The sequence below is a fragment of the Mixophyes fleayi genome, chromosome 9 (assembly GCF_038048845.1).
Source record: "Mixophyes fleayi isolate aMixFle1 chromosome 9, aMixFle1.hap1, whole genome shotgun sequence".
In the NCBI taxonomy this organism is placed as follows: Eukaryota; Metazoa; Chordata; class Amphibia; order Anura; family Limnodynastidae; genus Mixophyes; species Mixophyes fleayi.
The window spans coordinates 59,085,248-59,107,805 of NC_134410.1; the positions used below are offsets into that span (position 1 = coordinate 59,085,248).

Below are 22,558 nucleotides of genomic sequence, written 5' to 3' on the forward strand. Positions count from 1 at the left end.
ATTGAAAAGGGGTGATGCTAAAGTTGTAGAATGTTTGACTTTAATGTGACTAACACTTTTTGCACCGTGCACATCTGGAAATAGTTTTGCATCTGTGCACAGCAAGGAGCACGGGAGATGCATTCAGAGACTAGCAGTGCGCTGGGTGCACCATACAGGTGCTCTGGCACAAACCCAAGTGGTTTTGCAGTGCACTTCATAAATAACCTGCACAGGATGAATGTTTCGGAGGAGGGGACGTGCAACAGGTGGAGATAATGGATGACAACACAAAATGTTCTAGAGACTAGATTGTGAAAATATTGTACTACAATGAACATCTATGTAATCTTCCCCTATGCAGCTAGCTGTAATGGAGGGGCCCTCCAATGGGAACCCTGCTGTTTGCCCAATACTATGCAAACATATTGTCTATTCCACTGCATACTCTAACTTTATGTTTTTAATTGTGTTTATATAAGTGCTAACATTTAAACCTTTGCTAAATTATTGAATATGATCAAATACTGCAGTTTTTGTATACCAAATACAAAAAAAATAACACACTTCAATGTCTTGCAAACACTTTTTCTTTTATTAACGTCCAAGTTTTTGTCATTACGACTTACATTATATTTGGGTTCACAAAACAAAACCCAAAGAGGTTTTATAAAATGTAACTTACAATAACGCTGTAACGTTTCATTCTAAGAAATAAAAACACAGTTATGACCATAGAACAGAAATGTCATTACTGTGTGTGTGCCGACACAACAATCACATGAAATATTTCAGAGCAGCATAATACAATATATGAGAAAGATCAATCTGGTAGTGTAGTGTTCACAAAGGTAATAACTGAGAAATAGTTGGGAGAGGATGCACGAGTAGGTAAGATTTTGCGTTGCACTGATTATACTTGACACTGCTGAGATGAAATAGTACCATTTCCAAGGTTGAACTAATTTTCATAAGAATGTACCTTAGCAATTCACTAGGAATGAAGGACTTCACTGAAGCACTGTATGGCCAGATAGTCACTAGGTACTGTTTTCTAGTGAACTGGTAGGCTGCACTATCATGAAAAGGAGTTCAGCCCACAAATGATAGGCTCCCGTTTGTGACAGTTACACTTTGTGAGCATGCAGAAAATAGCAATTTCTGAGGTGCCAGACAGCTTTCATTGTGTCATTTGTGACCATCTGCACTGCAGTAAAATCACCTAAATACACATCTACAGCTCACTCAATTACAGTCTGCAAACTTCAGCCACTTCAACTTCAAAACTTATGTGACCAAAACAGCAATTACAATATTGCTTTCATGAATGTATTTACGGTCACCATTTAACACTTCCTGCGTTATTCGAAACCGAAATGGTTTTAAATAATTGTGCATCTGAAAAACTGAGTAATACCTAATGCAAATGCTCTCTTATTTAATGTGCTTAAATGTTTATTAAAGGCAATCTTTTATTCACATTTTGTAATCATTTGTGTTTGAGCAATGTTGTAGAGAGTTTTAGCTGCATATATAAGGTAATGAAATTCTTCATGAACTTCAAAAGGTTTGGTTGTGCAAACAATCTTCACTATCTTCCAATAAATGCTCATGAATGAATATTTTCCTATGTTGAATAAAGGTCACATTCACACAGGAAGCAGAATAGAAGATTTGTTTTGCTACTGTATTATGGCTAGCTGCCAGCATGGATGGACAGTGCAGGTAGAAAATGACACCAATTTTTTTTGTGCCCCAATAACTTGAAATAAAAGGGTTGTTTTGAAGGGGGTTTGAAGGACAGACATGTTAAAATAAAAGTACTCTGGGCTAACTGTGTTTTTACAGCAGGCCAGCCATGAAGATGCGTTTTCTCAGACTATTCTAATGGCTATTGCTCCACAAGTAGCTCATCTGCTGGTGTCACTAGTGGAAGCAGGATAAAGTAACTGAAGCTCCTACTCTCCCCAACATCAAGAAGAGCAATTTTTGTTGTGTTATCCTGCTGCCAAGATGTATAGGACAGTGCTCACTTTGGTACCCAATCAAGTGTAGTTGGATGCTAAGCCATTTATTTTCAGGAAATATGCTTTACCACTGATGAAACACTACTAACCGTTGTAACAAATGCTATGTTCAGACAGAAGTTTAAATTATACCTATTTTTAAATAATGTTATTTATCCTGCCTCCCACTCAGTTATAACGTGTATGTCATCTTCATAAAACATGTACAAGTGGGCCTGCCTGGAGAGTGTGGAGTTGGTCTATAAACATGACAGTGCAGGTCAGGTAATACAGAACTACTAATGTTTAGAGGGCAGTACTCTCGTTTTCACTAATATGTAACCAAAAGAAATGCAGATTGTAAAGTTGTAACTTGGAAACATTTGGTTACATATTGGAATGACTATGGTACAATCATAACAACAATTATGCTTAGTGCAGAGTTGATTCAAACTGCTGTACACAGATGTATCGGGTAAACATTAAAAGTGTATCAAATGTGCCAAGATAATCGGATGCATCAAAAATTAAATAATAAAACAAATCAAAAATCTGACACAAATAGCATTAAACAAGCAACAAAATTAGGACTAAACATTTTTACAAAACGCCTACAATAGAGACTGCAACATATGAGGCTACATACCTATTGACTTTATATATTTTTTTTTTAGCAAAAAATGAGTGAAAATGCATGTGAAATGCAATATGTTGACAAACGTTTGTTACTAGTATTTGGAGTTCCCTGTAGGATTCCCGAACACGTTTACCTGTGATAAATGCATTAAACAGAAAAAGATGCACTGCGAACATTGGAACTCATGCAACACAATCAATAATGGTGACATTAGATACACCGGTTTCTAGTGTCAGAGCCAATTACATGCACTGTACTGGTGTTAAAAACACTAGTAAAATGCATGTAACTAGCGACAGTGGATACAAAACACTTAATTATAATTACAGGTTTTTGGACATGCTCTAAAAACAGCATATTTAGCCAAATTAAAAACACATTAAATTATATGTGTATATATTTATTTTATACACACACACACACACACACACACGTATATTACAGGAATTTAATGAGAAGAAAACGGGCAGTTAAAACCCTGTAGAATTCTGCATCACTTTTCCATAGGAACAACATATGTGGCTGCTCTACATAATCTGCACACTGTGTAGTTACAGGACTGGTGTGAACATTTACAGCATCATTTCACTTCTTCAGGGTATATTGCAAAGCAACAAGCTGTAATATTTTCTCCAGACTTTAATGGTTAGAGGAAATATTATATAGAAATGTATTGATTTAACTAAGAAATTGTGTGAACTTTTGTATAAGGCAATAGTTCAAACATCAAAGAAAAATAGTTTTCCCCGGATGTAAAAAGGAAAGGAGATCTCAGCTTTACATATCTTCTATTCTACAGTTATTTTACCATTCAAAAATACTGTTGCAAATAATTGAATTGAAATTAATTTAGAATAAGTCCTCTCTCTTTGGATTGTATAGATTAATTATGGAGGTGGGCAAAATAATACAGCCCTACTATTAATTCTCGCAGAGTGGCCATACACCTTCATAGGTGTATATATTATATTTATGTATTCTATTTTTTCTGCTTTACCAACATTTCACAATTAAATTTTACTGTAATTGTCAGCTGAGCTGACCCCAGACACTTTATTTAAAATAAGAGTAGGTAAAATGTGAAGTTGTGCCATATATACAGTGATGTGAAATAGTTTTAAAAGTACATTTGACAATGAAATAAATAGTGAAATAAATTACTTACAGGCCTATACACTTTTAAGTGTGATTTGTAAACAGAGAAATTGAAAACATTAATGAATAAAAAGTTAATACGTGGGGATTCTAAAATGCTTATTTCATTGTAAATTCTTGCTCCTAAAAGGCAACTTACTGACTCCCCCGCCAACTACATTCCCTACATGACTGTTTTCACCGGGTCCTCAAGCCTTGACAACAGTGCTAATATTTTCCTAAAGGTCCATATTTGTTTTGAAGGAATCCTTTGTTGTCAACATATTTTCAACTAGCTCTATTTTGCTACCATTCAGTCCGTGTGTACTGTTTTGAACTGGGTAGTGATAAAACACACTGTAGCCATTCAGGTTACAGGAATGCAGAGAGAGTTTGGCTAACATCAAGTGTAGTATCTTCTGGGAGGAAATAACCTGTCCACTTGTGTGATTAGATTAATGAGAACAGGACTGCGAGTGATAGGGTTTTATGGTGATGTGTGGAAGGTAATGGAAACAAGCAGGATGCTACAGAGTGAGTTATAAGTGGAAGGTACAGGGTCCCCCAACAGCACAGCATGTGCTCCAATAGCTGCAGAGGTGAGAAAACACTGGTGAGGCTTGAGGACCAGTATAAAAAACAGTAAGAGAAATCACGCATATTATGGTTTGATCAGTCATTTAGTGCACAAAACTGCATCACAATAATAAAAGATTTATACACATTGCTACTCTCCACAATCTAAAAATCACAAGTAAACAAACCAGACTATAAATCCACATCTATATAGAGTGAAATGAAAAACTAATTAAACTCACTTATTTGTGGCAGAAAACATACTGCCCACTTACAAATGACTGGCCCAGTGCAGACCTAACTGAATCCCAGTAACTTACTGTACTTAAACAAAAGATACTCGATCTCATGCAACAAAAACATGAAAAATATAAAATTACACATGCTGTACATTTCACATTACGAACATCAACAAATAATACTAAAGAAGCTTTTAGTTGAACTTAATGTTTTTTTTTTGCAGTGCACAATATACAATATACCTGCCTGTACTAAGATTCCCACTTAGGAACATAAAATTGCTTTAAAGTGGACCCCTCGCCTACACAATGGAAGCAGCCATTCTGTGGCTTGAACCATTACTAATGCAGCCCATCAAGAAATAAGTGCCATCAATGAGGACCCTTATCCGTCATGCTGTAGTGTACACTGCAACATAGTGAATACAATGCATTCTCATAAATATTGGTTCGTCCAACAAAATGGCTGCTTCCATTGTGTAGGCGATGGTTACACTTTAATAAATATAAGACAAGTTATGGAATGTTCACTCGGGGCTCATTATCGTACAGAGATATATATATCTATATAAGTCATTTATATAATAAAGTGAATTTGAAACTCGTTTCTTTATAAACTACATTGCCCAGTCATAAAGGAATTATTTAACCTCATCACTGCTGCCCAGTCCTGTAAACTCCCTATACGTTACATAAAGGGCTGCAGGCTCAATGGCAGTGAAGGGGTTTCCACACCATGGACTACAACAAAGTGACACATAGTGTCACAGACATAGCAGTGAAAATGCATTGCTTTAACTATTCTACACTATTTTTTGTCTGTATATAAGGTTTTTTATAAGGTTATATATGTACATTTATATATTTACACATACTTTCCACAGATTTTTTTTAATACAATCAAGAAAAAAAGATACAATTTGTATCAACAAACAAAAGGTCAATTCTGGTTATATGAGATGGATATTTCGGCTGCCCTTTTCTTATATGAGATCAAACTGGTCAGATGATTTCATCTTTAACACATTGGGCAAGGCTTGGTAGTGCTAATGGAATTAGTAAAAGGGAATGCTATGCACATTTTTCTTAAATTCATATCCCTCAGTTGGTAAGACGATAAAGGTAATTTCTTTTTCTTCCGACTTTATGATTGATAAACAGAATTTAAAAGGGTATGAGATTCTCTACAGCACTAAATTAAGGGGAAATAAGCTGTATAATATAATTAGCTAACTATAAGCTAGCTAATTATTTAGTAAAAGCCAATGTAATCCGCTTCTATAGGCAACATAGATACAAATACAATTTGGAGAATTACCATTAAAATATTCTGCATTGAATTCTCCTTTAACAGTTTCTAAAATGTATCAAATGTTTTATTTACAAAGTTTCAAATTTTGCAAAAATGTGTTGCTAAAGTTTACTGTAAAGAATGACTCTAAGGAAGAGGATGTGAAAGTCCAGACTCTTTTCAAGTGTACATAATAAAGGTCATCTGGATTATCTAGCAGACAGGTACACATTTTATACAACTTTAAAATGTATCTTATTTCCATGAGAAGGCCACAGAAAACGGATAACAATGATTTTCAAAAAATATTATTAAAATATTATCAATTGGGGGATATAAATTTAACTAAAAACATTTAGAATTCCATTTGGACTTTTCATTGCAGTTTCATTTGTGAGTATAGACAACATAGCTCCTGGTGGCTGACAAAGCATGCTGGAAGTTGTACATCAACAAAAGTGCTTAAAACAGCCCCATTCTACACCTGTAATCTGTGTGTGTATGTTATCAAACACAAAATGACTGCATTAATGGTCTCAGCCTGCACCCTTATTTAGAATACCTGCCAGATGGCTCAGGGTTATTTATGGTTCAATATTGTGCTTTTTTATTCTGACATTTTATTACCCATCTTCCTTGATAAAGGGTTTCATAGCTTCCAGGACTTTGAAATACCAAAATAACAGAGTGATGTTAGAGCAGCCGAAGACCCGTTCTCAGAGAGCCAGAGAAAACCCTGACGGCAGCCTGACGTTCCGTTTGTTTCACAGTAAGAAACATTTAGGCAGTTATCACCTTCTCATGAAGAAACAAAAGGGCTCTCAAGCTTGGCCCTTCTACACTTTCATGAAAAAAACTGAAGTCGACTAAAGTCCAAAGCTCGGGAACACCGGCTATGGAGCGGCTTCAAAATCTTAAAATATGTTACAATGGGTTTCTTAGAAAATGAAATAAGAGATAGTGCTAAGGGTCAGCAACCTGAGTGCAGCAGAAGACAACCAAGAAAATGCCTGGCCAGGCAATGCTATCTGCAATATTTTCCCCCATTACATCTAGTTACATAAAACAACCACAAAACTAATACCTTACCGACAGAGAATAAAGCCTATTTCTCTGAAATTATCCAGATCCTGCTGGAGAGAAGTGGCAATGATCACTGTATGCTAAGCAATAAAAAGGTCACATACTGATGGCTGTCACCAAATGCCAATTTCAAGTCTCTTTCTGGTGACTAACTTATGACATCACTGACATTTACAAATCTATTTCAGAGAGTATAATACTAAGACTTATAGAAGTTAAACATGAGAAATTATATTAAGGTTAAAAATGTTTTCTATCGCAGGATCTGTTCTCAGCTGCACATCTTGCAACTCCTTCCATTGTAATGGTATACATGCATTGCTAAACCTCTAGGTAAGGGGTAATAACTTATAGATCAGCTTATGGTGTATTGTATCCATTTTAAAAATGATGGCATCAGATCGACAGACCACATCTAACTCCTCTGCGGATTCTGTCATGATGTGGATTAAGTAACAATGTGAATGGTTTTGGGACCAGCTCCATTTACCTACTATGGAGAAAAATAGTGTATTTTTCTTGAAAACTAAAGTCTAAAACTAATCTAACTCAGTGTTACAAAGTAATACATGCAGTCAAAAAATATAAAGGCCTCCTTTGTATTTGTGGCACAAAAAAACCCACTTACAACTGATTTGTATATATTTAGAGGCATATGGCTATAACTGAAACTTACCAAGGTTTGACACACCAGTAAGATGTCATAACAGACATAAAAAATCCCATAAATATCATATACCTATGTATGAAATATGTAGAATATCTGCATATTAATCTCTGCCCCGATACAAATAGATCCAAGTGGCCAGGAATACAGTGTCATTATGCAGTCAAAAGAATCTTTTAAGCAAAGACATCATTTTTTTGGTTAAACACTTGTTTCAGAAAACACTATCTATATACAAATAGATAGAGACATATATCTATACACACAGCTATACTGATTAAAACTGCAAATACACAAGTAGGCATGCAATATAATTGCTAACAATATGAATATGTGCTTCTGTGAATAGCCAAAGAGACTTAACATAATGTAAGCAACTCATGTGCTTTGATGATGTGCTGGTATCTCCAGCATCAGAGAGGTGAACCAACCCTTCCATTCTCTTTATTAAGAATAGGAATGAGTGACATTGCCCCCCAAGGAACTGAGGTTTAACCTGTCATGCAGGTTTAGCAGGGATAAATATATCTATACAATAAAATATGCACTCCTCTGAGAATGCTGTAAAGATCACAAAGTGTAGCTTAAAAAAATAAATTAAAAAAGTTTGTTGTGTTCACAAAGTTTAGATGGTGGCAGAAAACTGATCGCTAGGTCATATGAATAAGCAAAAATGTGTAAAACACTGCCAAGTTTTATTCAGGCAACTTGTTCAATAGATACTATTGTCCAGACATTATGGGAGGGAATTAACAGTGTTGATGACCCGATCGTAACCTTGAAACAATAACTGCTGCAAGCTGCTGGGCATCTGTCATATGTGGATTCTTCTCCATGACCGAAAGCACCACCCCTGGTGGAAAGATGTTGCACAAGTTTTTGTAGGTTTGATACTGATGCTCTGGAATAATGTGTTGCTCTCTGGGTTTGCTTGCCATGGCTTGCCAGTGAGGAGATCGCCAGAGCTGTTCCATCTTCTCAGGCATACTTCTTACCATGACTGGTTCGTAACAGGGCTGCATCAAACTATTACTCAATGGGTATGAGTGGTAGCTGTATGTGTCAGTGGGGCAAGGTAAAGGATCCCAGCTAGCATGCTGTTCACGGCATAATGGAGGTCTCCTTTGCCGCATGGGGTTACTTTCGTACAGACGAGAGTCAGATATGCTATCCATTCTAGTCATCACTAGGGCTCTACCAGGCTGAGCATTAGCAGTCGGGTGCATATTCTCTGGCACAGGGTAATCTCCAGGGCAACTGGACCTTGCCCCAACAAGAGGATGTTGTATGTGCAGAGCCAAATGTGAAGATGACTGCTTACGTGGAGATTGCATGGGTTCTTCTTGCCCATAGCTTTGCACTCGAGTAAGAGCTTCATGGTAACCATGTGCAAATGGTTGTAGTCTATTGTGTAGAGGAGCTCTTTGGGGCTTCATGGTGTCCTCAATGCCTGGTTCAGAAATACCCAAATAGAGGTCGCTATAAGAAGAATACGAGTCACTGCTAGTGTGGCTCATACAGCTGTCTGGACATGGGCTGGAATTCCTAGAAAAAGCTGCTCGGTCCTGCTCTGAACTGTAGTATTCTGAGCTGTGCATATTACTAATGCTCAGGTTAGAGAAGTCACTAAGCATTGAATAGTAACCATGGTCTCCTAGAGACTCATATTTTGGATAATCCTCAGTGTAGCTCACAGAATTGCCATGGCTGTTAGTCACCAGAATTGGAGGATAGTGGACACTAGTCATGTGCTCCAGTGAGGACTTCTGGTGTGAGAACTGTGATGATCCAGGCACTGGGCTGCTTGCTGAGCGGGTGTTCAAAGCACTGACGGCGTGGCTCTTGGGAGGTGGCAGGGTTGGGACACTCAAGGCAGACACAAGAGATGGCACAGAGTTGGCCTCTGATTTGCGGGCTGCTGAAAGCCTCTGCTCTGGTTCCACAGCTGCTGAGCGAATACTTGGATCCGACTGTCTTTTGGGAGCAATGCGTTTTGTTTCAATGGGTCCATCTCCCTTAGAATTAAATATCCCAGTTCCACATTTTACCAATGCACCTTCACTCATAGTTTTGACTGCTGAAAGCTTTGCGCCTATTCTGAGTTCATCTGCCACTGACCGCAGAGGCTGGTTCGCTCGTTCCGGATGGTAGTATTTACATTTGTGACCATATGTGCATTTTTTCCCTTAAAAAAACAACAATAAAAATGTTATAAAGTTGGTTCAGTTTATAAAACTAATTTACAGTTTCCGCATTATTTAACTTTCAAAAGGCACATTTTGAACCAATTATTCTTGTACTTAAGTTGTTTGAAAAGACAGTTGTCTGAGAAAAACTGCTGTTTTAATCAATTGCTGAACAATTACATTCGTGGACAATTGGGCTACACACTTGAAGTGTCACAAGCCGTGGCTGTGTCCTTACCAGCCACGGCTCTCTGCCTCAGTGGTGTCTCGGCCATCACCATGACGCCCGGGACGTCATTTTCCCCTTCCATCTCGACCATTGCCAGACAAAGGTCGGGAGGCTCCCTGCAGATAGCGCCACGCTCAGGCATGATCTACAGCCAGGCGCGCGCGCAAATAAGTAATATACATATTACCTTAGGTTGCTCTTGGGGCTCTGTTCCCCATTTAAGTTTTTGATTGTATTCTATTATGGGATTGGAGTAGCCTGTTGAGTAGCTGTGTCCTTATACCTCCAGGCCCCACTGGGTTAATTACAGTTTGTTGAGACCGACTATCAAGCCTGTGTTCCTCTTTTGTGATTGGCCCTGTTATTTAAGGCAGGGAAGGCTTAACCTCCCTGACGGTTATAGTTCTGAGTTGCTGTTTGCTAACCTGATCCTGTGTCTTGAACCTGTTTGCTGTTTTAGATTACTCGTGTATGACCCTTGGCCTTGTTTTTATTGGACTTTGATTATTTGCCTGTTGCCCTGACCTTTGCTTCATTTCTGGACCCTCCTCGTTTGCTGCCAACCCTGACATCTTACCTGTCTCTGACCACGGTACCTGCTTCGGACCTAAGACCTCGGCCTGTTCCTGGCCACGCTGTTTCACTGTTCCCCGCTACTCTGCACTACTCTAAATTTTAAGACCTGGGGGCATCCGAGTACCTGTGAGCATAACGAGCTCTATGGAAAAGGCGGCTGCTATAGGTGAAGACCTCTCCATCTTGTTCTACTGGTTTATGACAAGACCATTAGCCAGAACAGAAAGCCATTTGGATATCCTGCAGTTGCGCTGAACTAACAAATTGTAAGAGCAATCATACTTTTTTGTAAGCTGATGACCAAATACAAACACCCCAGTTAGGTCATTAGCTGACCAGACTTTCCGTCATGATGGTGACACACACTAAGATTCAATGAGAGCCAAATGATCAACTTATCCTAAAAACATGATTACTTTGGGTCCCACACTATAAATAGCGTGCATGGGCATTTTTAGTCTTTGTTTTATTACTTGATTAATGGATTATATACTTAAAATAAAAAATAAAAAAGTCAACAGTTCACAGGGCATTTAATGAGATGCAAAAAAAGCTCTGCACTCACAATATCAAATTTACATATTTACAAAACATAAATTATATATTTAAATAATTAAACAATTAAATGACTAATGAACTCATGTAAAGTATGCTTACCATAGGGACATGGTTGCTTTTTATGCTCAGGTACAACAGGCTTTTTACGCAAGAAATTTTCCAAACTAGGGCCATGCCTCCCAAGAGGATCATCAGGAGGCATAAACCTGGAAAGAGATACGATTAAGTTGTCACGAGTACAGTTCATAAGAGTGTGGTCTTGATTGATAATAATAAGTTATTCTACTATATTCATGATTAATTATTAACTTCTAAGATACTGGTATGTCTAATATTTGACTTTGTATTAATTAGATTAAAAAGAAAATGTTATTAATCACAATCCTGAGCACACGTACTTGTCATTGACAAATGAATACATAAGAAGTCTCTCCTCTATAAACTTCTTCCACTCTGGCTTCTCGTTCTGGAGGTCTCGATAGTTGTCATTGGAAACAATGATGCCCTCAGAATCAAACGCCAGCTTTACTATGAAACGGTCATCATAACAAACCACTCTACGACCTTGAACCCTGCGGGATGGAGTAAACACCAAGATCTTCTCCTTCTCCAGCTTCCGAAGAACCTCCTGGTCTGTGGAAAATCAGGAGTTTGTCTTACAAAGAGCTAATAATGTATATTTTCTTTAGGTTCTCTACATACATATTACAGTGCCCTATCTTTACACCACACCCTTTATAATATCAGGTATATGTTCTGTAAAAAAGGTGCATTAAATGTTCTAATTCCATTACAAGTCACCCTCTCTATAAAGCCATTCTTGCTATAACACCAGTTTCAACACTAATTTTAAGATGGAATTATAAAGAGGGAACACTGTAATAATACAAATTACAAACTAGTTACTAAAGCTATGTGCACAGGTCACAAAAGAGTAATTACCTGTGATTGGGGCATCAGGACGGGATTGCTCTTTCCTCCATGCTGGTACAAACACAGTAATGTCTTTATGGCCTTTCTCTAGAAACCATTCCACAGCCAGCTGTATCCCTCGACAGGAGAAGACCTCTTTATTGCCATGGCTGAAAGTCAAGAAAAGCCATGAACTTCACACTTTATCTAGGTAAGATGCTCCTGCTAATTAAGCATGTTGTATAACGCATGTTACACTCCAAAATGCCTATATATTCCTGTGAAATGTTCTGGTGCAAAACCTCACTGATTATAAGGTTAATGTGCAGTTTATCCCGTTCACTATATAGGTGTTATGTTCATATTCTGTTGAACTGTACTTGTTCCGAAGCAGAGAATCAGTAGAATGGTTACTAAGTACCAAGCAGTCATGCTCCTCCTTTACCCACTGCGTTCTTAAAATAAAAGGCCCTATAACAATGTAACATAGAAATGAGCAATGCCAATTACACTACAAATTCATTATTGAACACTTTCAGATCACGAAAAACACGACTAAAAAGACAGACTAAATTTCCTATATTTCTACCTCACATTATGTCCTCTTACTTTCACTGACGAGGACATATTCAATTAGGTGCCAGATGGCGGTAACATGCAGAGGTCACATTACTGAAGGTTATACTGTACCGCAATAACGCAGATTTTCCTTCGCAACCCTATGGGGGCGTTACCTTGATCCCAGCACCTAACTGAATATGCCCCATGGTTTTCAAATAACTTTATCCTTCACTAAATTAGCCATGTATATTTCTTTGATTTGTAATTTAACATTATAAAAAAAAATTAAACTATAGCATTATGAGGGATAAAGACATCCTGTAATGTTTCAGGAGTTGTATAATGGCACAGTACAAAATACATGATCCCATATATAATCTGCGGGTTCCACCTTGCGAGAAAACAGTAACGTCTACCAGCTATGCATGTTCCCAGCAGATATTTTTGGAAATAAACCTATAGCAAATATCTGGCTATGTTCACATCTCTGCTTTTGTTGGGTGGGGTAGTTATCATCAGCCTTTTATAGATTTTATAGAGTCGGAATTTACATGTGGCGGATAAAAAGCCCGTGGACAATGTGGTATGTCTATTATATAGTAAGACTATATTTTCGCAGTCACTTTGGTGGCCATCGGAATTTTCACGTCGACGTAACTTGTGTCGCCATTATTATTGGGAAAAAATGGCTACTATCGGCTTTTGTTTAACACATAAAAAATGCATCAAACACCTGACACTGAATTTTCATACGTTTTTCACACGTTGAACAGGGCTTTAGTTTGATGAGAGACACAGAAAAATGGCATTAATACATGAAAAATATGCTATTTTCTAACGCCACAGTTTTAAGATTTGGAATACATTCGTGTGAATTACTCTCTTAAAATAATAGGTTGTATTTTGATTGTTCTTTTTTAATGTGTCTATTAACACAAGTAACACATTAAACATGGGAAGACATCCTGCCCCCTACAAACAGTTTTGCTGGCCATTTTGTGAGCTGAACCAATATCCATGGGAATTCAGGTTACCAATTAATTAGTAAATAATCACATCACTGACTGTCTGAACCCTTGAAACATTATCATTATATGCAACAGATTATTATGGCCAAGAGAACTGACTTGATGGCACTGATGTTGACTCATTAGCAATAAGGCAGAGCTGACATGAGAGGGGGGTAAGGGTACATCTGCTAGATACAATAGAGATAAGGCAAACAACAGTCACAGCCAGTGCAGCTTTAAAATAAATCTCATTAACTTATCAGTACAGGAAAGCTGGCTTCTCGGAATGTAGCTGTGATTTCTCTTTGCCCTTCACACTGACAACACGCCCGTTCTGTAGAAGTAGTCTGAGCATTCTAATAAGTAGTTCACAGCCCCTCAATATGGAATAATATTTTTATATTTATGACCACCCCTAGGTTTGTGTGTAATAGCTTTGCAGATGCCACAATGGTGGTTTTCCTATATGATGAAAGCATGTGTTGGTGTACTTTGTATGTGATGTTATAATGTAGAAATTTGGTGGCTGTTTGTATACATTTGTAAACTAACCTCATTGCCACATTACTTCCATCAATGACTATTGGTCGGAGGTTGTCTGTGTTGTCAAGAACTTCGTCTTCTAAAGATAGTTCCGGACTTGCAATCTCTTTGGTGCAGGGGCCTCTGGGTACAAGGTTGCAACTGACGCTGCCTCCAGCGCTCTGAGCTTCCGACTCTCCCTTATTTCCCAGTCTTACAAGCTCAGCTAAGATATCATTAATAAGAGCATCTGCTCCCAGTTTATTGAGGACAGATTGGATTTGATCCCCACTGTAGCCCAACTTTAGGGCAAAGTCCATCTTTGCTTGGTATTCTCTGTCCAGTTTGCTTTTAGCTTCTTCTAGCTTCATTTGGTTGTCAACGGGAACTTGAATGCTGCCCTGAGAGAAGCTAGGACGGTCCAAACAAGGGGATCTACAGAGTTGTCTATGTGGCTTGCTTGAAATATCTATACCTTGGAAAAGGGTGTTGACATAACTGCCTATTCCAGTCCTTCCGCCCTGCTGTTCTGCTTCACTCTCTGAGCTGGTCCATTCATCAGATTCCCCACTGCAGTCTCCCATGTCTTGTGAGTACTCCATCTCATTTGTAGCCGCCCTTTCTTCTTTGGACGGCCTCTTCTTTTCCATTTCCAGTTTTCTGACCATGGACCAGGCCGTCATCACGTTTAGCGGACGACCAGAAATCTCCAGGTTTCCCTCTTTCACTTCAACACTATCGGTTATATGTATTCAATGTCATCTCAAAGCTTGTGCAAATTCCTCAGCTTGTGGCACGTGAGTTTCTTGTAGGGTATGTTCCGAGGCACAGACAGAAATAATATATTCCTGTACAAAAGGAAAACAGGTTTCATGTCAATTACACTGAACTTGTATTAATCTCACAATTCTGGTAAATCATCATCATTTATTTCTAAAGCAGCATAAAACGCAGCAAGACAACAAAAATAAGCAGTAGTAATAAGTCGATATTGGCTTTTTAAATCCTAGAGCACACACAAGGCTACAAATGTCTATTCTCTAGAGCGGCCAAATATATACATTTTATAAACAATTCCTATGTATTATTCTAACATGTAATAAATAATATCAAAACAAAATACCCATTTCCTGATACTATAACCTCATACTATATACAGAAACTGTCTAGTTACCTTTCATGTGTCATACAATTTAGGTAAATACCAGTGAAATAATTTTTACTGTAGTCCATGGTTTTAACTGAATAACAGGGATGTCGATTAGTGATGTGATCTAAAATAAAAGGAAACTGAACTGTAATTTCCAGTGAAAACTAGTTTCATCACTGGCGGTGAATTTCCCTTGAGTTCTGTTCCAATGTAGAACACTCACAAATGTGCCCAGAAATGCTGCTAATTGCAAGTTTCTAGGAAGAGTAGGCAGATATTATGTCTCCTTTCACAAAGTGTGCAGTACCTCACATACAAGTCCTTTTCCAGCAAGGAAATTAGATATTTTAACATATTCTTTAGTACATTTTAGTAAATACTGACTGCACAAACCATAGAAGCCAGGTAGTCATGGCTGCTACAAATTTACTGCAGCAATACCATATGCTCGAAATAGCATGTACATGGGACTTGCTCAAGAACACCTCAATGTTCATTAAAAGAAGAATGTTTGTCCCGATATATTGTCCCGAAGCATACATCTTTGAATAAATATACTAGTGTTCCATGCCTTAGCTAGGTGAAAAGTGTTAAAAAATATTATTTTACTGACAGTAGTAGAAGCTTAGAACAGGCTTTCTGTAGAAGCAGCTGGGAAATAACAGTAAATTAATTTAAAGCAGCAATCCCATGAAAAAAATTTGCATTTTTTTTTTTTTATTATTATTTTTTCAGAAATCACTGTGGCATGCTATAAGAAGCAGGTTGGTAATTGCCTTCAACTTTGAACTGTTTCTCCAGACTGTAATTAATTACTGATACTTCTTCAGCTTTTCCATACAGTGTTATGTGGCTACCAAGGCAACAACTAAGTCACATGACACATGATGTAGTGAGCAGAGAGCCTTTGGTACGCCACCATATGGCATGGTGAAAGTTGTGACCCTGTGACAGTCATTATTGTTTTACCACCAGAGATTTATTGAAATGTAGATAATGATTTGTAGGAGGATAACTAAGAGCAATGACTGTCATATGCATGCTTAAAATGGTACCTAGCTTGCTATAAAAAAAATGTCTGAGGGATTACTGCTTTAAAATATTATAAATACTGGTATGTCTTGAAAATAAACAATACAAGAAATAGGCAGACCAGATCGGATATTTCCCTCATGGATTCCTTTCAGAGTTTTCAAGTAGCTTAAAATTACACAGAAGAATGAACTCAAAGTGCTTATTGTTTCACAACACTATACTTTATATACCCTCAACAGGTCATGTATTTATTTCTATCTGTCAGAAAAGCACCAACTTGGGAATATTCAAGAAAAACTCCAAGTAAAAATAATATTCTCCATCTACAACCCCTTTTCACCAATAAGTAGAATCATGGCAGCCCCAGGCCCAGACTCCCCCTTGTTCAAAACATTGTCAACCTTGTTAGCGCTGCAACTGATTTCTGCCAGGCTACCGGCCGAGATCTGAAATAAACAAAGTGAACTGAATGGTTGTCCAATCGTCTCCATCGACAATCGCTCAATTCAGGTAGACAACTTAAAACTTCTTCAGCCTATTGAGGAGCATCCAGTGTGATAGTGGTGGGGGATAGCTCTACTAGGTGAGGAGGATGGGAGGATTATTGAGAAGATTTATTTTTACATGAACTTCTCCTTTAAGAAAATCCTGAAAACATGACCTTTTGAGGGTTACTTGATGAGCGAAGTTAATCCTAGTTTATATGATGCGTTTGGTGGTTTATTTAAAAATTATACTCAGTAGGTAAAGAATGACATTTAAGGTTCTGTACTCAAAGGGAAACAATACAGCAATATGAACTACAGCTAATAAGACAAGCCAACTAGAGTAGAAATCAGATAGGAGTGCCCAGCACTTTGTAAAGTCATAGACATCAACAGAGGTTCCAAATAAAGTCGAAATGGGCAACTTGCCATTCTAAAGCTGACGTGGCTGGCAGGGTACTATTTGTAGTTCCACAACAGCTGATAAGCCATAGGTTGCCTTAGATATGTCTGTCCCTCATACGTGGGTACATTGATATTAAACGCCTTCCATGTAGCATGCTATATGGATGTGCTCCAGCTTGGAGCAGTTTAGCTTGGCACACATACTGATAACAACGTACCGATATGGATCAACGTAAGAGAAAAAAATCTTCACAGGATAGATCACATCTAATAATGACACACTTCTGTTCTTTTGAATAATTTGATTAAAAGCACAAAACTCTTAGGTAGAAATTTAGAGAAATACATCTAAATACATAAAAGTATACTGAACACATATACCGGTATATTGACAAGTATATTGTATATAATTATACTGAAGTTCCACTAAGAAGGTCATGATAAGACAAGATGTATGTTTACTGAACAAGCTTCTGGATGACTAAATACACATTCAAGTTTTTCTCAAAATCATTATCATTAAGCACTTCACCAAAACAAAAGCAATGACGTCTGTGTTTAAGAACATTTCCTCTTATCAGCATCAATGAAGTTATTGAAATCCTTGACATTTTGTGCCATGCTATCTCTTACAAGAGACATTAATGGAACAAAGCTGTGGCTGCTGATTTGGTCATTAACCACTTGGCAATAACATCCGGCAATCCATTATGCTAACCTAAGAATCTCCCTCTACACAATTACAACACTCTTCAAAACAACAATTACAATAATAAAGTGGGGTAAAGTTTGTGAAGAAACATGACAGAAGACATTAGGCCAGGACACCTCAACTATAAATTAGACGTCCCATGACATCAGACTCAACTATACTTGTCACAAGCGCACTTGTAACAACAAAACCATGTCATTTCTCAATAATGATTCTGCAAACGATTGGATAAACATTGAAGACAACAAATTTAGTAGCTACACAGTGTAAAAATGTGCTAAGCTCTCGGCTATGCATGGGAACAAAATGATCAAACCAAGGGGATGTACAGCTGTCACAGTTTCAAGATGCAGGTCATTGGAAGGCCTGGGCCTAATCCTTGCCATGTACAATTGTGAGACCACCAAATCTTTTTTTTTTTTCCTGGTGATCCTTAGAATTATTACAACTTATTGTATAGCATACTGTTAATGTAAATCTGTGAGCATATATGGATGTTAGAAGTTACCACGGAGTTATGTAGTCAAACAAAAGCAAAATACTGCAGCACAATCTGTGCAGCCCCGCTTCCTCCGGGTATGGTGTGTGACCTACCTGCACTGTGGGGGAGATCCGGTAATGTGGAAGCTGGTTGCCCCTGTTTTAAGCAGAGAATGAGCCTGGGAGGAGCCGGCTGGGGGGCTACAGGTGAAGGCTCAGCAGGCCACCTGCTGCCCTCTGCTGTTCTAAAGCAAGGTTTACACTGCTGCTTTTATTATTTGCAATCATGCTCAAAATGAATGCTGAGATGATGCACCAATGATAACAGCTGATTCAAACGTGCAGCTATAACTAAATAATTTACAGCAGTGATGAACGACCTAATATATTTCAGGGACTGCATGGTGTGGTTCTCTAACCTTCAAAATGGCCGCACATTGCCATTAACCTCAATAATAAGTTAAAACAATACATTTAAATCAAAGAAAGAGACACATCTGTAATAACATATCAGCAGGCATTTTAAACAAGTGCTACAAGTTATAGCAAACAAATCTGACAATACAGCCACAGCTGAAAGCTCGGAGGGACGTCTGTTGCCCATCACTATGACATAAATATGGGGAGAGAGAGACAGAGAGAGACAGAGAGAGACAGAGAGAGAGAGAGAGAGAGAGAGAGAGAGAGAGTTCTTCTTACCTATAAAAACACAATTGGTCCCACAAAAAGAAATCATCAGAAAATTAACAATTTGAATCAGTCATTAATCGCTGTGTAAAAAAGCAGGGTAAGATATAAACCAATGACACAAAAGCAAGGGACTTTTTGAAGACCATATTGATTTTTCACTTCAAAGAATGAGTCAGAAGATCAAACCACACCTTGGTTTCTTTTTCGGAAGTTCCCATGAGGAATTAAAATTGCTGTGAATATTTTGGCTCCGTTGTTTCACTTCTATATTTAGTTATGCCATCATAATAAGTGTAACTGTTTACTTTCACATGCCAATAGACACTCCCTATTTGAGTTTTAGAGGACTGAGGAGAGACACTGATCATACAAAGGGAGCATGCGGGATGAAAAAACTTATACGGACTAGTTGACAGTAGGGAATGTAATGGAGGGGTGGGAAGGGGGAGTAGTGGGCGGAAGGTATGAAATGTCCAATTGGGAATAAACTATAGGATATGAAAACAACAAGTGGAAGCAAAGGGGAAAATAATCATTTTGGTGAGGACGCACAGTTAAGAAGAAATGGAGTGATAAAAAAAGTATGGCAGACAGCGAAACAAAAGAAGGGAGAGATGGAACAGTGAAGGTAAGGTGAAAGATGACAGAATGGCTGAACAGAAGATAATGTGTCATCATGCAATAGAGATGACAAGAGAAGAACATGTGGTGTGGAGAACACAGGCATATAGTAATATTGTGTGGCTTTGACATATAAGGAATCCTGTGACAAATATGACAGGGAAATGGGATATTCATCTAAATTAAAAAAAAAAATCCTACAAATTGGAAACATTTACCAGTTGTCTGAATAGATATTTCTCAGAACAATGCACCACATTGGAATCCCTCTACAGATTTTATTTTAGATCCAAAGGTCTTATTTTCCACTGCATAGAACTGCCCATCAAAACATAAGATCCCACATATAGAGCCCTCCCAGATGGGAGGAAGACTTTAGTAAAACACCCTCAAGAGTTACTATAGTACTTGCTAAACTAAAACATACGTTCTCCACAACATCAGCGCTCTGCTAGAAGGGCGTGTTCTCCATTATCATTATTGTTTATTCTCCACCATATATAGAGATCTATATATTTCCTAAACAGTTATCCTATTGTCATATTAGTTTGTGTGTTTCTTATTCTTGCTACCTTATTCCCACTAGGTATCCACCGGTAATATACTTCTATTTACTCCTTTTCATACTCTCTATAGACTTCATCTTGACCTTATGAACATTGTATAATCCCTGTATTTCATATATCCTACTCATCCCACTGTCATCTCCATATCCTATATATTAGAGATACACCTACAAATCATCCAAATACCATACAATCCCCCTTCTATCCCTCCGCCCATATAGAGTGCAAATGTATTAACTTTACACTTCTTTCCTTAGCCCACCCAGCATTTAGACCCCATGCTCTGGTGTGATACAGGGGAGGGCTGGTAAATTTTAGCAAAGGGGCCAAGGCTCGACTCAGCAGCTTATTTTAAAGAAAAAAAAGTGACCCAGCCCAAGGTAGCCTATGATGGGACCTGCCCCTCAGCCCGTCGTGTGATACCACCACAGATATCTACATCTACCTACAGGACACCAGGTTACCACACACAGCAGTCCACAGCAACAAACAGCTAAGTATCACTATTACTAGATTTACTAGGTTTAGGATGCCATGCTTTATAGTGCACACACACATTACACCTCCCACTGCAACTATGCACATTAGTGTATTTTTAGCTTTGGGCATATACTCTTACCTCCCTCAGGCTTACTCTCCCCCACTTCACCAACCCTTCCTACCCCCACCCCAACACTGCTACCCTATCCAGCGCCTTTAACTTTCTTCCTTCCCCTACTGAATCCAATATATATATAATAGCAATACCTGGATGTGGCACAGATCCTTGCAGCATACATGCTATTTTGCTAAGCTTAGTCATGACATGGTAATATGTATCTCTGTCAACTGATACATGGACTTTACTTAATGTTCTTGTACTAATGTCACAACTTAGTCTTAATAATTGATTTAAAAATAATAAAATATGTATTTCCCAAAATCTTCCCCATTGCAAGAGTAATGGTTTTGAAATACTGTTATAATTACCTGAAGACTAGAAAGTATTGTTCTAGACTACAAGTATTTAATGAATATAAAGAAATTAAATGAAAACTTGGGTGCAAGAAGGGTGTGACCACATTGTGCAAATAAAAAGACATTATGGGGGAATTCAATTGGTTGGCTGCGTTACTGCTGAAAGTAATGCGACCTGCGCACTATTAACATTGTTACGGTAATGGTGCGCATAATCAATGCTGTTTTTTTCTCGCAGCTCATGGAACAGCGAGCAGAAATCCGGTTTAAATTTAGCGTCTTAACGGTAATAGGTTTAACGCAGCGTTATTCCAGGAGGAATTGAATTCCCCCCTATTAGTGCTATTCAAGCTGTACCTTGTATTTAATACAGAAATGTTAGTTGCCTGCACACAGTACCACCAGTCAACAGCGGTTATTAGACACCTAGGGAATCACCTGAGACATTGGGTAGGTAGGACTCAAGTTAAAAGAATCACAATTATGTTAAAATTCATATTGAATTCAGGTTTATATCTAGTGTAGGACAGGACAGAAGGGGAAGACTGTGGTGTGAGTTGGTCAGCTTAACGTGTATTGCATTATGTGGAACTAACATTTCCTTTTTTAATAGAGTACAGTTTGAATATCACTAATAATGTATTTAGTGAGTGTGGGGGATTAATGTCTTTTTGTTATAATTACTTGCTCGCTTACCTTATGCTTGTAGTGCACTTTGCACCTTTAAGCTCTTCACTCCCTCAGAAATTACCTGACCATCTCCTGATTTCTGAGAAATAGCCATCGACATAAGCATGGCAGATCTGTGCCATGGTAAGCAATAGCCAATACAATCCCCCACAATGCTGTGATTTAGGATACATCCACATAGCTGTTTTCTGTTAGCAGCTTGGATAAATGCAGCGCTCAAGACATCTGAACTCACGGACAAGTAGTACACATTGCAAATATATGTTTGCAAGAATTCTTCACATGTCCTGCAGCAAAAGACGCATCATTCTCAAGGCTTCAACATGCATCAACAATAGTAAACATGCATGAAAACATGCACAAATGCCTATATATAATTTAATGTATAGTATCTAAACATTTACTGCTTTCTCATTCCTGAAAATTAGCTGCATGGCTTATTTGTGCTGGCATCAGTTTACGAGCCTGCCAAGGCGAAGTGTGTCTTTAAACTCGGCCTTGAAAATCAGACTTTTAAGTCTAAAGATGCAGGTGAAATTGGACTAGAACTATACACATTTATTTTCAGGTAAAGTAAATTAATAATTCTGCTTCTGTGCTG

At 38.0% G+C, this 22,558-nt stretch overlaps 1 protein-coding gene across 2 annotated transcripts in view; it reads right to left on the reverse strand.

Moving 5' to 3' along the window:
* Nucleotides 1-553: 553 nt before the first annotated feature.
* ZC3H12B (zinc finger CCCH-type containing 12B) overlaps nucleotides 554-22,558 on the reverse strand; it is an 86,888-nt gene continuing 64,883 nt past the window's right edge. For both annotated transcript variants that reach the window (XM_075184389.1, XM_075184390.1), the window contains exons 2-6: nucleotides 14,197-15,014; nucleotides 12,104-12,243; nucleotides 11,560-11,794; nucleotides 11,261-11,367; nucleotides 554-9,797 (exon numbers count right to left, since the gene is read on the reverse strand). In XM_075184389.1, the coding sequence (XP_075040490.1) occupies nucleotides 8,362-9,797; nucleotides 11,261-11,367; nucleotides 11,560-11,794; nucleotides 12,104-12,243; nucleotides 14,197-14,849 (2,571 nt within the window). In that variant the 5' untranslated portion in view covers nucleotides 14,850-15,014 and the 3' untranslated portion in view covers nucleotides 554-8,361. The remainder of the gene's footprint in view (nucleotides 9,798-11,260; nucleotides 11,368-11,559; nucleotides 11,795-12,103; nucleotides 12,244-14,196; nucleotides 15,015-22,558) is intronic.